The sequence below is a fragment of the Blennius ocellaris genome (assembly GCF_963422515.1).
Source record: "Blennius ocellaris genome assembly, chromosome: 20".
Taxonomy (NCBI): domain Eukaryota; kingdom Metazoa; phylum Chordata; class Actinopteri; order Blenniiformes; family Blenniidae; genus Blennius; species Blennius ocellaris.
Genome location: NC_137669.1, coordinates 2,266,535 through 2,282,809, shown reverse-complemented (window position 1 = coordinate 2,282,809; position 16,275 = coordinate 2,266,535). Strand labels below are relative to the sequence as shown.

The 16,275-nt window shown below is 41.4% G+C and overlaps 1 protein-coding gene across 1 annotated transcript; it reads left to right on the top strand.

Annotated features, from left to right (window-relative positions):
• Positions 1–378: 378 nt before the first annotated feature.
• On the top strand, positions 379–15,435 carry oprd1a (opioid receptor, delta 1a; the record flags this gene model as incomplete). Its single annotated transcript, XM_080516299.1, has 3 exons — positions 379–617; positions 10,788–11,146; positions 14,906–15,435. The coding sequence occupies 3 exons, from the start codon at positions 379–381 to the stop codon at positions 15,433–15,435; spliced, it is 1,128 nt and encodes a 375-aa protein (XP_080372425.1).
• Positions 15,436–16,275: the final 840 nt, after the last annotated feature.

Genomic DNA, 16,275 nt, shown 5'->3' with positions numbered 1-16,275 from the left:
GCATGGACGCGCAGGCATGACGTCGACGCGCGGGTATAAGGGGTCTGTCAGGCTGTGAGGTGGGGGTCTCGAAAAGTATAAGAGATGCGCGCTTAGCTCAAGTGCACAGACAGGACTGGCTGCCAACGAGGAGCGCATTGTCCTCCTCCTCCTCTTCGTCATCCTCCTCCTCCTCTTCGTCATCTGGATAGAAAACTCTTTTACGCAGATACCCAGCTTCTCCGCTTTACCTGGAAAGTTATCGTCGTTGCACTTTTTGCCCTCTTTCGGACGCGTTTTGCCTTTTCCTGTCGTTCACACAAGCCCAGTCGTGCCACATCACTGTGCGCTGAGCGCGTTATCAGCACCACGGGCAGTGGACAGCGCCTCGGCAGCAGCATGGAGACGTTCACGGTCCCCGGAGCGCAGCTCTCCCTCTCCGACCTTTACTCGGTCATACCTTTCAACGTGACCTTTCCGGACGAGGAGAGCGTCCGGCTGCAGAATTTCACCGGGCAGCGCAGCCCGGCCAAGTGCGCCGGGGATATAATCGTAGCCATCTCCATCACGGCGCTTTACTCCGTCATCTGTGTGGTGGGACTTCTGGGCAACGTCCTCGTCATGTACGGGGTTGTCAGGTAAACGTTTGTCATTTGTTTCTTTTTGGATGTCGTGACGTTTTAAAAATTCGTGATTTCATTCCATACCCGTGAGGAAAATGACTCCGATCATTTTTCAGACGCCAAACTAACTCCTGATGAGAGCGTGCTTGTGACTTTTGCCTTTCCAAAATTAACACATGCTTCCAGAAAATACTGATTTTATTCTGCTACAAGGCAGAGAATGTCAAGAAACGTGTAATTTTCTACAAACTTTTACGCTGAAGTCGGTCGGTTTGTGCGTAAATCCAAAAAATACATAAAATGTTCACATGACGTTAAAGTTATCAGCTAATCTTAATAGTATTAAGTCTGTCGGGCTCAAACTGCTTATCTTCAAGCACCTCTTTGTGACCGCTCAGCCATTTATGTTGTTTCATCCCCCGAGCATCGATATGTGCGCATAGCATTCAAGCGGTCTAAGATCTTTTGCGTGAGCCAAGAGCTTGTGTCTCAATATTTCTTGCAAAGAGTGACTAGCTCTGCAAGTTTCATTGCCAAAGCTGTGCACTGTGTAGTGTCGTGAGGTTCGTGAAGGCACGCCTGTCAGTGACCAATTGTCCGCCGGGTTCTGACTCAGATGTGCCTCAAGACTCCGGGATCTTGGAATAAGCCGAACTCAGCTTCCTTTTCATCTCATAAAGAAGAAAGGGAACAAATCAGCACATGACACACCTCTGCTCATAAAATCGTACTTTGAACCCCTACAATGTTGGTTCTTAGAGTTTCCAAATGCACACCACTTTTCCTCATCGCAATATATTTGCATTATATGATTGACATCCACCCACCTCGTCACCCCTGACAATTCTCCCGGGCCTATACCCTGGATGATGTGCTTGACAGACTTCATCTTATATCTTTTTGTAGCAGCTCTGCATGTCCCTTTTAATCACATTAATTAGCTTTTAATCTATAACATTCTGCTTCTGCACCCCCCCAGTCGCCCTAAACATTAATTAGACCTGCTAGCTGGTAAATAAAAAAAACATTTTTTTTCATTTAATGTGTTAGTTTCAGCAGATATGTCAGTCAAGGCAGGTGATATAGTGGCTGTTTTTCCTCCCTTCACAAATGTGAGAGTGGTGCTGAACATTTCTGCAGCTTTGGAGGGCTGGTGTGGCTGGCCGCTGGTGTTTGTTTGACGTAGAGAAGTGGTGAAAGATTGAGTTTCTGTATTTGTTTATCAAAATCAATCAATAATCACAGAGGCGCTTGGTGTGTCCATTGAGAGTGAAAATTCCCCAGATGTATAGGACACTGAGGAAGTAAAGGGAAGGAGAGGCACAGCAGAGATGGATGTGAGCTCAGGAAAGGCAGTGAATCAAGTTGCTATTTGCTGGTCTGTGATGGGTGAGGTGGCAAGCTGGACACATAAAGCAGCCCGCAGCCAGAATGTATGATCCCCACTGGGGCATCTGTAAAACTCTGGAGGGATCGTGCTTTGGGAATTAAACAAACACCAAATAAACTCCATTTATCTTCTGCTGTAGGATTTATTTATTTATTTAAGATTTATTTACATCTATAAAACCTGATGATAAATGTGTTTGTATAGTTTTCCTCACAGTGGCAATTAAAGACAATATTTATGACCAATAACATGGTTTCAGGTTGCTGATTTGACTATGCTGCATGTTTTGGATGATTCCACACACATCCATCCATCCATCCATCCATCCATCCATCCATCCATCCATCCATCCACAGAGAGACAGACAACCACACACACTCACATTCACACATGGGGTAATTTAGAGTCACAAATTAACCTTACATGTCTGTTTTTGGATTGTGGGGGAAACCCACACACACACACAAGGGGAGAACATGCAAACACCATTCAGAAAGGCCCAGCTGGTATTTGAACCCAGATCTTCTCTCTGTTTAAATCCAAGGTATTAGAAAGGCATCTATGAAATTCAATAGGTCGTTTGGGAACATGGTTGAGAAGCCTTGCAATAGGATAAGAGGGTCATTCAAATTTAACAGCTTGTATTAGTTTCCCCTTCAATCAGACCTCTTTTTTTTAACAGCAGGCTACTCCCTCAATTATCCTTCAGTAAATGTTAGGACTCATTCTTCAAGCCCTTTATCAGAGAAGTAAACTATATGAGAGGAAAAGTCAAGATTCAATTTCCTTCAACTGCACCTTCAAACTCAAAGATTGTCTCTTAAAGTCCAAACCATGTTCATAATGTTTCAAGTAGAATGAAATGAAAACACAATCGTAGTAAATCCTCTTGTGTCATAAGCTGCCGTAGAAGTATTTGGTTTCCTCTCTTGGTGAATGTCTAATCCCCCACTAGGAGTCCTGCGGCTGGTGCACCCCCCCGAGGTGCAGAGCGGTAGAAGATCCCTCATGATCCCTGTTGGGTCATTAGTGGAGCTGCTGCATTACAGGACTGAATAAGAGCAGAATGCAACTATTTGCATGTTCAAAGAATGACTATGGCAACTAATCGCCCACTTAATGTACACATAATGATTGTTCAATGACTCTTTCAAAATGGTTGATTTGTTATGTAAATATAAGGATACACAGATAAAAAAATGTTTTTTTACTTTGAAAGCAGTGATGCGTCACCAATATATTTGAGGAAACCATGTTTACTTTTGTGTGACGTCGACAGTTCAGGACATGAGGCTGTGGTGGAAGAGTGTTTCATTTTTATTTAATGTAAGATCCTTGCTGCCCAACAGCACATGATGTATTGACATGGATGTTCATGACCAAATGGTGTATATTTGTACAAGGTATGGACTGCAGTCAACCCTAAAGTCTTTTACTATGAAGCTCTGATGCTGTGATGGCTGCAGTTTGGGATCAAACATTATGATGATGTTCTTTATGGTTGGCACACATTGACAAGAAACTACTATCGTTAAGAAACTATTCATTCATTCATTCATACCTTTGGTGGATTATATATGGCAGAACTTTCCTTTGTTGGTCAGCTTTTCCAATTGAAGAATAAAACAGTTTTTATTTTAACTGTCGAGGCCAGGTCAATGCTTCAAACCAGAGCCAGCTCCATCTCATGTGGCATTTGGCCTTTGGTGATTTACATACACTTACAAAGGATATCGCTGAGTATTGATTTTGTCATTGTCGGTAATTCATAATATAATGTGTCACCCAATTTACATGCTTAAAACTTAAAAAAAACAAAACATGAATCAACATAAAAATGATTTCTGGAAAAAAAATTCAAAACCTAATAAGTACTTGTTGTCTAGTATGTATGTATGTATGTATAATATATAATGTAAAATGTATTTCTGATATGCATATTAGATGACATACACCTTTATTTTCATTACAGTGACATTTTGGTGTACACACACACACACACACACACACACACATATATATATATATATATATATATATATAATATAGGTGGGTATAATAAAACGAATAATAAAAGAGCAGATTAGACAAGTGTAAATAGAAGTTTCAACTCTACAAATGGTTCATAACAGTAGAGAAACCTCTACTTATTTCATATTATCAATTGTATTATCATATTAATTGAACTTTACTTGAATCAATGTGAGCATTTCTAGTAGATAAAAATAACTACTCTAAATGTAATTATATTGATAGTGAATTTTTCCCCAGTACTGTCCTCTGGAGGACACATCACCTGTAGGATTTGCCTCTTTTGTCTAACAAGCTAGTCTGCTATGCTTTAAATCCGTGAGTTACTACACCAGGGTCTTATTGACGCGCTGCCTGCTGGCATGCTGGAGGAATAAGACTCTTCTAACGAATCACCCTCTTCATTTATTTACCATCATAAAATCCAATGTACCCATGCTTATATTTCAAGCACATCTAGACGTGTACTTGCTACAGCAGTCAAAAACGGTTTCCTACATTTAAAGTGTTGTCAGTGTTTAGGATTTGGCAGGCTTGTGGGAGTCCATTCAAAAAGGCTGGATATTCCACTGCTACATCACTTTAAATATAATTCAATTGCCTGAAATTGTAAATTTATCAGAGAAATAACTCATCATCTTGAGAAGAATGGTGTCTTCGATCTGCTTGAAAGCATCTGTGTGTAATTTGTTTTCCTCCATCAAGTGAATGACTAAACAAATACCCATGGATTTTGGATTTTGACTTATGCTGTACACTCATGGCTCAATACACAAACTCCATTGAAATCGGCGTGTGCATCGTGGGTCAGCTCTTATCTTCCAGCTGTCATATTCTCCTCCCTGCTGCCTCACCTGTTAGATAAGAACTGCCTCAGTGCCCGTACAATCTATCATCAAGTTGCCCCAGCTGAAATCGGTCTCATGTCCGGGGGGGGGGGGGGGGGGGTAAATTGCTTTGCACATGGAAATGTTTCTTTTCTACCATAGTAGCATTTCTAGTATTTACAGTGAAGACAAAGCTACAGCTCTGAAAATTGAGAGAGGGAATTTTGGTGAACGTGTGGAAGTTTGTTGCCAGCAGGAAAAGGACAGGGAGCATGTCTGACGGTTTGTTTCCTGGAAGATGTGGTCACCACTTGTCCTCCTCTCTCACCCAGCAGCATTTCTTCATGTGTTTGGCCTTCAGCCTTTAACACAGAAGGTTAATGTGCACTGAACACACAATGGATATACAGGCAAATATGATGAGTCTGAGACTGAATCTCTATGGAGACAATGGAGTGACGAGAAGCGTCTAAAGGTTACTGGAGTAACTGAAGAACAAAACAGAGCCAACGATTGTGAGCGGTCGATTGGTCTGATTGTGAAACAAACTGCTAGTTTGAATGTAAACTCAGTGGTCTGGGAGCTTCTTATAGCTTCTTACAACACTTCAGCAGCTGGAAAGGGCAACTTCAAAAAGGAGAAGGAATTTTATTCTTCTCCAAACATAACACAGGGGTTTTGATCTACTCAGCATTCCAAGACAAAGACAAAACCAAAACTTTAAGGGCTTGAGACTGACTCAGAGTACTGCAAAATGACCTGGAAACAACAGATTATGAAATCACTTTAGTGACTTCAGCAAATTCCCAAACATTAGTTCTGAAAGATAGCACAGTAGTTTTGGTTCCTAATGCTATTTAAGGAGGTTTTGGTACCTAAATCTAACCTCGTTACCCTTTTCCCTCACGTTTCATCAAGTCACTGTTTTGCCCCAAAAGCTAATTCAGCAGCAATTCCAGATCACATGGCTACTAAGATAACTTTGTGCTAATAGTTTAAAGTACAACACAACACGTGATTTACACTGTCTGAAAGGACTTGCATTCTTTAGGATTTAGCCCAGCTTTGGAAAACGAGGTGCAAATCTATTATTATTATTATTATTATTATTATTATCATTATTATTATTATCATTATTATTATTATTATTATTATTATTATTGTTATTGTTATTATTATTATTATTATTATTATTATTATTATTATTATTGTGGTGAGACACATCTCATCTGTTGGCTTTCTTAGACTTTTGTCATGTTCTGTTTTTTATCCCCTCTTAGGTTTTGTATTCTTTTCTGAATTTTTTCTTTTGTTCCTGCTTTCCCCTCATCACTTTGAATTTGTGACAGATTGTCACACGCGAACGCTGAACCAATACCATTTCTACTCAATCCTGCCGGTGTAAACATGGCCGAAGGCATTCAAAACCTTCATTTAAATACTCCTGCATCCTGCATACATTGTTGTTGAGGGACTGTGGAGTCGATTGCACACACATTGCACATATTACATTGTAACCAGTGCAACAGTTTTTACTCTCTATTAAAACGTGTTAAACGTGTAACACAAACAGGCAAGTTGAGTGTTTAATGCAGTAATGAGTTGTGGAAAGGAAACCATCAATTTATACATTTTTGGCTCTAAATATTTCAGTCCATTATATTATATTGCCTGTACCCTGTGCAGCAAGGCACTTCAACATCATGGCTTAACCCGAACACTTTGGAGACATTTCTGGGCTGTGCAGTAGTTTTGATTGCCCGTCTATTAGACTTTTAAAATAAGCCAACATCTTCCAAATGAGAAAATGAGAGTCAGTATCACATTGTAAGTTTTTGTTTAAAGGTACATATAAGATTAGCATGCACATTATGCCATTATGTTACGTAAGATCAAACTCTCCAGGAGTAAAAGTATCAGGTTAAATATTCTGGTCAGAATGTTTCACCATCACTACAGATTACCTTCTGCATGGAGGCAGAAAGTGACGAACTGGAATCCATCTTGTCAGCTGGGATTATAGGAATGAGAATGTGATTTCCTTCAATTCTTGAGCACATGCACAATTAGGGAAGTGATTTTGATGATCGACTTAATCCTCTCCCCCGAGTCAAAAGCCAGGCTTCACATGCTGAATCAAACAGAATGAGATCTAAATTTAAACATCCATTCACAATTCTGTTTTGAGTTTAGTCACATAAGATGCGCCGGGATCCAAACTCCAAACTGCTCCTTCTTTCTTTGACTGTACAGCTATTGTCCTTTCCAGGCAGGAGGTATTATTTCACTCAGCCTCCCCTGGGTTCCAAAGCATTATGTTCACTTTGAGCTCGCTTCAGCTGCAGCTCTTACATAACCCAGAGGTTCACAGCGAGCCTTCGCTGCAGGGGGGCAATAACACAGACATGGGATTAGGATGAACAAACATACAGAGGAAAAGCAGCCATCTGCTGTTGGCCTCACTATTTGTCCAGGAAACTTGAGACCTAACTCAGTTTGCGGAAACAAGATTTGCTAAATGTGTTTGAGAATAGCTGCAGAAAAGGACAGCAACATTTCTACTATCACTGCATCATAGCTGTGGTCGTCGTGATGGTCAGAAACAACCTTTAGAAATTCTCAAGTCAAGGCAGTGATGTACAATACAGTGATTGCTACATGAGAACGACACATTCGTGTTGAAATAAAGTAAGAATCTGAAACATTGAGTGTTTCGTTGAGGAAATCCAGTGATTTTCTCATGCAGAGTTTGGCTCTTTGTGCTGTTGTGGTTAATCTGTCACAATATAGAGGACAAACAAACCAGTTTATTGACGACAAACAAACAGATTTGTTCCACCATTTTTTGGAGTAAGTGACATACTGAGACATTTTAATGTCAAAAGGTGCCAAACATTGTTACTCTACTCATAACATAAAACATAATATAGCCATGTTCTCTGTTGTATTAAACGTGTTACTGACTGGCCCTGAATCAGTAGTTTGTACTTAATTTACATAGCCAACGCAGTATTTCTCCATTTTTATAGTTTTTTTGGGTTTAAAGGCTCTCACATGTATTTTTGTCATGTACTCCTTGTAAGGTAATCAGTGTATGATTGATTGTGTGTTGACTGTGTTGTGAAGCTCTTGAACCATGTCTTTGGTTTATCTTGCCTTTTTACCCTGTGCCAGCAGGAAGCTTCCAGAAACCCAAGACACAAGCACATTGCACACACTTCTATGTCTATTTGTCTTGCCAGGTGGCTCTGGTTATATTTGTGCATACTATTTATATTTAAATTGCTTCTGAAATGATCTAATGAAGCATAGATAGTTCATGTGTGATTGTTAATGTTGCAATGTCTGAAACATCAAGTTGAAGACATGGTTCGACTTGAACGGTTGATCAGTGCCAACCGTGTTAAAAACAACCTGTCAACACTAGAGATCTAAATTAAGTCTCAGCAGTGGTTTAGTTTCATTTACTTGCCCCATTACTCCATGATTTTGGGTGTGGCTCGCTCAATAGCTTCTCTCTTACATAATCAATCACAGTGACGCTTGTCTCGCTGGGACATATTAAGAGCCTATTCCCCTCCTAATTGAATCTAATTCATGAGCCATCAGTGTCTCTTTCTGCTGATCCAAAGAGACATTCTGCAGGGTCAACATCATCCAGAGCATCAAGATGGAGCTGCAAGTGGAAAATGCATCAGCTGACCTTGTTGACAGCAGACGCTGATTCAGCCTCAATCACATAACAAAGAATTATGATATGTTTTCCTCATCCCACACAGTTGAGTAATAATATACTTCAACTGGACCAACTCCCATAAACATCAGAAGATTGGGAAAAATAATAATCATGTAATCAAGAAATCAATCAAAAAATACTAATTTGTTGCTTGTATGGTCACTTTGCAAATGAAGTGTAAAATATTTGTTTCACACACTGTGACCAGTGTTGCTACAGTTAACTTGAAAAAGTAATTCGATTGCTAATTGCTAGTAACCCCTTTAAAAAGTAACTCAGTTAATTTATTGATTACTTGTTTTTGAAAGTTACTTTTTAGTTACTTTCAGCAGCTGCCGACAACACCCCCATCGTCTCAACTTGAAAATGAAAAAAAATGCTGATCCCTGCTTCCTGCACCATGTTTATACTTATTTTAACCTTTGACCTTCATTCTTTGTTGTATTTACATCTGACTCACGCTTTTATTATCAGATTTTTACTATTGACTGATATTTATTTACCCAGAGGTGTAGTTGTTGTCTGTTGTTGCATTATTTAGTTATTTATATATTTGTACTGCCTGCTCTTAGTTACTATTTAATTGCCCCCCAGGATAAATTAAGTCTTTGATTGATCGATCTTTGGAACGCACCATTAGAGATAGTTGGCCTGTGATTGGCTGAGAGTGAAGAAGGGGGCGGGTCAGGTGAGCGCAGTACGGAAATTGTTTGTGTGTGTGCAGGTTTGTCTGAGAGAACTAGAGGTCCGGTTGTGTTTAATAATAAAGCGGCTTTACATACAAGAATCTCCACTTGCGGGACACTACAGTAGTGACGCACAGTGACACGGAGAAGTGTCTTTACTCTGATTACTGGTTTGGAAATAGTTACACGTTAGATTACTCGTTACTGGTCATATGAGAGTTATTATTAACACGTTACCAGCATCACTGACTGTGACAGATACTGCTGCGAGATAACTGGAAATTGTGCTTTGTTCCATTGCAAATAATACAAATGGATTCTGATGTTTTTCCTGCAGACCTCTGAAGGAAATTCATTTTTTTTTTTAAAGAATCCATCTTTGTCAGTATCAGATAAATGTGAAAAAGCTGGAGAGAGAAGAATAAAATGTCACAAAGTTAGAGTCCACAGCCGACCGGCACTCTGTGAGCACTCAAGGCCTTCCACTCCAGGAAGACACTGGGTTTGTTTTTACACAACATTTTCAAGTGAAAACTGAAAGCATTTGTTGCGTTTTGGGTTTCTGTTCACAATGATGCTCTGAGCCACTGAAAATACAACTTTCTGAAAACACTCTATGGAAACCGGGGACAACACTCCAGCTTCATCTCTCTCTAGACTGGGATAACACATATTGTTGAAATGTTGCTGCGTACACAACAATTTTCACTTGAAACATTGTCGTGTAGATCAATCTCCTGGTACATTTTGACCATTATCACCACAGTCTTGTCATTTTTTTCTCAGATATTCTAATGAATGCAGACGTGTTCAGCTCTCAACGATCATAGGCTCATCTGTCATCCCTGTCCAGTATGAACTGTTGCTAATGATTGAAAGTATCGATTAGTTATTCTATCCACCAGGTTAAACCAGAATTGTATGAATATTAATGTAAACTGATTGTGATTACCCAATTTAAAAGCAGTACCCCTTTGGAATACACCATTACATACCCCTAAATGTGATTAGCAGTGCCCAGCACCATGCTGCACAGAGGATTCTCTACATATACTCTAAAAATAATTAAAAAAATGTTTCACTGCTGTTAAATCTTTTTTTATCAAAGCTGCAAAAAAAGTAAATCACTTATGCTAAAACGAGAGTCCAGCCTCATACATTAAATACGAGCCAGCTTTACTCTTTTCTTTTCACAAGTCCCGCTTGATTTCCTTGCAAGTAGGCTGCCTGATCAGAGCCTCCAATGAGCCAGCTCTAGCTATTAACTCAATTTACTCATTTAAAGAAATTTCCAGGCTAAGAAATTGGCCTCAGATGTTCGCAGGCTCGCACAGAGCGTGTAGAGCATTACAGATGGAGCTTCCCATGTAAGCTTTAAAGACATGGTGTGCAGTGAATATTGCTTTCAAATCCCAACATCCCATTACAAAGACATCCATACCCAGCTGCTCTGATTGTTACTGCTTGTTCATTAAATGTTAACTATATGTTCTCTCTGCTTTGCGATCACACCAGATACACCAAGATGAAGACCGCCACGAACATCTACATCTTCAACTTGGCCCTCGCCGACGCCCTGGCAACGAGCACGCTGCCCTTCCAGAGTGCCAAGTGCCTCATGAACACGTGGCCGTTTGGCGAGGTCCTCTGCAAGCTCATCATCGCCATCGACTACTACAACATGTTCACCAGCATCTTCACCCTGACCATGATGAGCGTGGATCGCTACATAGCCGTGTGCCACCCGGTCAGGGCGCTGGAATTTCGGACGCCGGCAAAGGCCAAGCTGATTAACGTGCTGGTCTGGGTGTTGTCCTCAGCGATCGGCGTGCCCATCATGGTCATGGCTGTCACAGATACGTCAGCTGAAACTGGTGAGTTTGATCCCTGTTTTACATCTTCTGGTATGATTCAACCAAACTACACTGAACAAACATATAAACGCAAGACTTTTGTTTTTGCTCAAAGATGTGGAACATTTTCTATACATGCAAATTACCTATTTTTTACCTATTACCTATTTTTCTCAAATACTGTCTAAGTGTGTGCTTGTGAGCACTTCTCCTTTACCCAGATAGTCCACAACCTCACTAGCGAAGCACATCAAGATGCTGATTAGACAGCATGAATATTGCACAGGTGTGTCTTAGGGTGGCCACCATAAAAGGTCACTCTGAAATGTGCAGTTTTGCTTTATTGGGGGGACTGGGGGTGGGGGTGGGGGGGGGGCGTGCACTCACTCAGTGCAACACATCTCATTCCCATAGAGTTGATCAGGTTGTTGAGTGCGGCCTGTGGGCTGTTGCTCCACTCCTCTTCAGTGGCTGCCAAGGATATTGGCAGGAAGTGGAACACGCTGTCGTCTACACCGATCCAGAGCATCTCAAACACGCTCAGTGGGGGACATGTCCGGTAAATATGCTGGCCATGCAAGAACTAGGATGTTTTCAGCTTCCAGGAATTGTGTCCAGATCCTTGCCACATGTGGCCGTGCATTATCCTGCTGCCACATGAGGTGATGGTCGTGGATGAACAGCACAACAATGGGCTCATCACATCTCTGTGGATTCAAAATGCCATCAATAAAATGTACCTGTGTTCATTGTTCATGACATACGCCTGCCCAGACCATAACCCCACCTCCACCATGGGCCACTCCATCCACACCACGCCACACACGCTGTCTGTCATCGGTCCTGAACAGTGAAAACCGGAATTCATCCATGAAGAGAACACCTCTCACGTACCAGACGTCATCCAATGTGAGCGTTTGCCCACTCAAGTCGGTTCCGACGACATACTGCAGTCAGGTGGAGACCCTGATGAGGACAACCAGCCTCCAGAGGAGCTTCCCTGAGACGGTTTCTGACAGTTTTATGGGGTTATATTTGTGCCAAAATTCTGAGCGAGCGATGGGAAAATTTGAGCGCAAAAAAATTAATTGTGCAAGCACACTAATAACATTTTGAGGAAATATTTAAATTGCGCAAAGACAAACTTGAGATTGCGCGCTCAAAAATCATTTCTGCGCTCAGATTCTTCCTCTGCACGCTCAACCTCTCTCTCTCTCTCGCTCAACCTCTCTCTCTCTCTCGCTCAACCTCTCTCTCTCTCGTGCTCAACCTCTCTCTCTCTCTCGCGCTCAACCTCTCTCTCTCTCTCGCGCTCAACCTCTCTCTCTCTCGCGCTCAACCTCTCTCTCTCTCGCTCGCTCAAATCTCTCCAGGTCCGCGCTCAAGTCCTGCTGTGCGCTCGCTCAAAATGTGCAAAGCCCAAATGTGACAGACACGGTTGTCCACCAATCACAGAAATTTGGGGCGGGTGTTGAATTCTGATTGGTTACTTCGGTTTCTGGAAGTGCCTCATAACCGACGAAGAAGAAGAGGGAAAAACAAACTGCGAAGGAAAACAGAAATAAGGAAAACTAAAGATAATGATCCTGGATTACAACATGTTTTCCCCCGCAGTTTGTTTTTCCCTCTTCTTCTTCTTTTTCTTCTTAGTTGGTTATGAGGAAGTTCCAGAATCCGAAGTAACCAATCAGAGTTCAATGCCCGCCCCAAATTTCTGTGATTGGTGGACAACCGTGTCTGTCACATTTGGGCTTTGCACATTTTGAGCGAGCGCACAGCAGGACTTGAGCGCGGACATGGAGAGATTTGAGCGAGCGAGAGAGAGAGAGGTTGAGCGCGAGAGAGAGAGGTTGAGCACGAGAGAGAGAGGTTGAGCACGAGAGAGAGAGAGGTTGAGCACGAGAGAGAGAGAGGTTGAGCACGAGAGAGAGAGAGGTTGAGCGCGAGAGAGAGAGAGGTTGAGCGTGCGTTGGAAGAATCTGAGCGCAGAAATGATTTTTGAGCACGCAATCTCAAGTTTGTCTTTGCGCAATTTAAATATTTCCTCAAAATGCTATTAGTGTGCTTGCACAATTAATTTTTTTGCGCTCAAATTTTCCCATAGCTCGCTCAGAATTTTGGCACAAATATAACCCCATACAGTTTGTGCAGAAATCCTTTGGTTCTGCAAAGCAATAGTTGCAGCAACTGTCCAGGTGGCTGGTCTCACACCACCATGGAGGTGAACATGCTGGATGTGGAGGTCCTGGACTGGTGTGGTTCCACGTGGATATACCACTCCTGTGAGGTGGGATGGATTATCTCGGCAAAGGAGAAGTGCTCACTCGCACAGATTTAGACAGATTTGTGAACAATATTTGAGAGAAAAATAGGTCTTGTAAAATGTTTTACATCTTTGACTTGAACTCATCAAAAGTGGGAAAAAAACAAAAGTGTTATCTTTTCTGTTTAGTGTAGTATTACCACAGTATTACTACTAGTGGAAACAGAAAACTTTCATTTGGTTTTCTGCTTGATGCTCCGAGCCACTGAAACCATCACCTTTTAAAACAGAGTCCAAAGTGGAACTTTTTGAAAACACTCAGTTTCCATGTCGAATGCAACTTTTCTGAAACGCTCTTACCACGACACTAGTAAATAGTTCTTCTGCACATGCACCGCCCAGTCCATAGTCTCCCAGAACTTGGTAGTTTCATAGTTAAAAATAAAAATAGCTATCCATCTTGTTTGTCTGTCCATGCTAATGTTTGTGTACTCGTCATTGTTAATGTTTATATTGCATTGTTCTTTGCATACATGTATGTGTGTGGTTTCATTGCTGAAATAAAAAATAGCACCCACTAATGAGGATACATGGTAACAATTTAGTTTTTGTGTTTTTGCCTTTGTCCTGTTAATGTGATACAAAAATGCAAATTGTTTACTTGAATTGTTGCATAAACAAGGCATGAATCTGTCAAAAATGATACAACCCTTAAAAGCAGCTGCAAAAACTAACGCAGATGAAGATTCAATAAAAATATTCTAGATCAGGGGTGTCAAACATGCGGCCCGGGGGCCAGAACCGGCCCGCAATGTGATTTTTTATTAATTTTTTTTTTTAAAGTAATAATCTGAAAACTGACAGAGGCTGATCTAAAAACACTAGATTGGCAAAAATGACATTCAAAACCACCCTTGGTCAGAATTTGACACTCAACATTAATGCATCTGTGGAGGTCACATGACGCAACGCCTTTCACAATAAAACAATGAGTCCAATTTATGTGAAGTGATACTTTAGACACGTAAACTCAAAAACACTTTCCAGATGATGACAAATTGTTTTAATCCTGAATAAAAATACGATATCCAGATATCATGCAAATATAATAATATCTGATTAACTTTAATAGGTACATTTCAGAATAGAATGGCAAAAAAGAAGGAAAGACTTTGACATGTATCCATATCTGCAGTTTAATATGTTGTGTTTGACTTGTTCGGCCCTCCAGAGGTCAGATTAGGGTGGATGTGGCCCCTCAACTAAAATGAGTTTGACACCCCTGTTCTAGATTGTAGTTAAGACCAAAACTATCATGCAGCTTTTGTGTACCTAGTTAGATGATGTATATATCCTTATGAGCTGTGTTAAACATGTTTTGCGTATTGATGTTAGATATATTTTGAGGAAAGTAGTTTGGTCATAAAGGTTGGAGACCTCTGGTCTCGAGCTTGTGTTTTCAGATGCTGTAGGAACTCTGTTTGATGTATTGAACTCTACCTGTTTGCTCCTCCCAGGTGTAACCAGGTGCACGCTGAAGTTTCCTAACCCTGACTGGTACTGGGACACTGTGACCAAGATCTGCGTCTTCATCTTTGCTTTCGTGGTCCCCGTCATGGTCATCACTATATGCTACGGCCTGATGATCCTGCGTCTGAGGAGCGTTCGTCTGCTCTCAGGCTCTAAGGAGAAAGACCGCAACATGCGTCGCATTACCCGCATGGTCCTGGTGGTGGTGGCGGCCTTCATCGTCTGCTGGACCCCAATTCACATATTCATCATCGTGAGGACCATGGTGAAGGTTGACAGCAGGAATCCCTTTGTGAATGCGAGCTGGCACCTGTGCATCGCCTTGGGCTACACCAACAGCAGCCTCAACCCTGTGCTCTACGCATTTTTGGATGAAAACTTCAAGCGATGCTTCAGGGATTTCTGCCTTCCCTGTCGGACCCAGGTGGAGCAGAACAGCCTGACCAGAGGCCGCAACACTACCAGGGAGCCAGTGTCTGTGTGTGCTCCCACGGAGGCAGGGAAGAAGCCGGCATGACTAGGCATGGACTGGGTCCCCCACAGCTCTCGCTCCAGGAGGATCCAACAAGATCTGCAATCAGAGGTCACACAGATCTCAACAACAGAGTTTTGAGAGATCTTTAAAAAAAACAAGAAAAATAACAATGCATTGCTCATTCTCTCCAATTTGATTGAAATGTTCAATATTGTAAGGAGTTGTAGAAGTTAATGGCACAAATTCACTCTGATCTCGATTTTCTATGAAAGTGTTTCTCTGGCGAAATCAATGGCAGTGCAGCGATATGGATGGCCCCTGGATTATACCTAAATCTTTGATTGGAAGACATTTCAATGGCACATAAAGGACAAAGCATTGCCTCCAGTTTTCTTGCTTCTTTAGCAAAACATTTTTTCACACACCATCCACCATTGTACTGTTGAAGAGGCAAAACATTGTGCACTAGAATACAGGCATTTTAAACAAATGCCTTTTTAAATTGAGCTTTGGGATTTGATGGAGTTAACACGAGTCAGTATATTGACAATGCCTTACAGAGTACTTCGAAGGAGAAAACTTTCCCCAAACAACTTCGCCTTACTGAGCAGAAACTACGCAAGCCACCGACAGCCGGATGATGAATTACAGCACAGTTTGTTTTACACATTCAACCACTCAATAGAGAAGTACAGAAGCACTGATGGGTATGAATCAGTCGAGCGTTCATTTTCAGAACTGCGACAGATGCAATTTTTTGTTTGTATTTCCCCCAAGACTGATATACAATTCTGCTACTGTCAACTGTACAGAAGGAGATATTTCACACGTGATGCTCCGATTTGAAAAAAAAAGCGTGTCATGGAAGACATGAAATTTTAA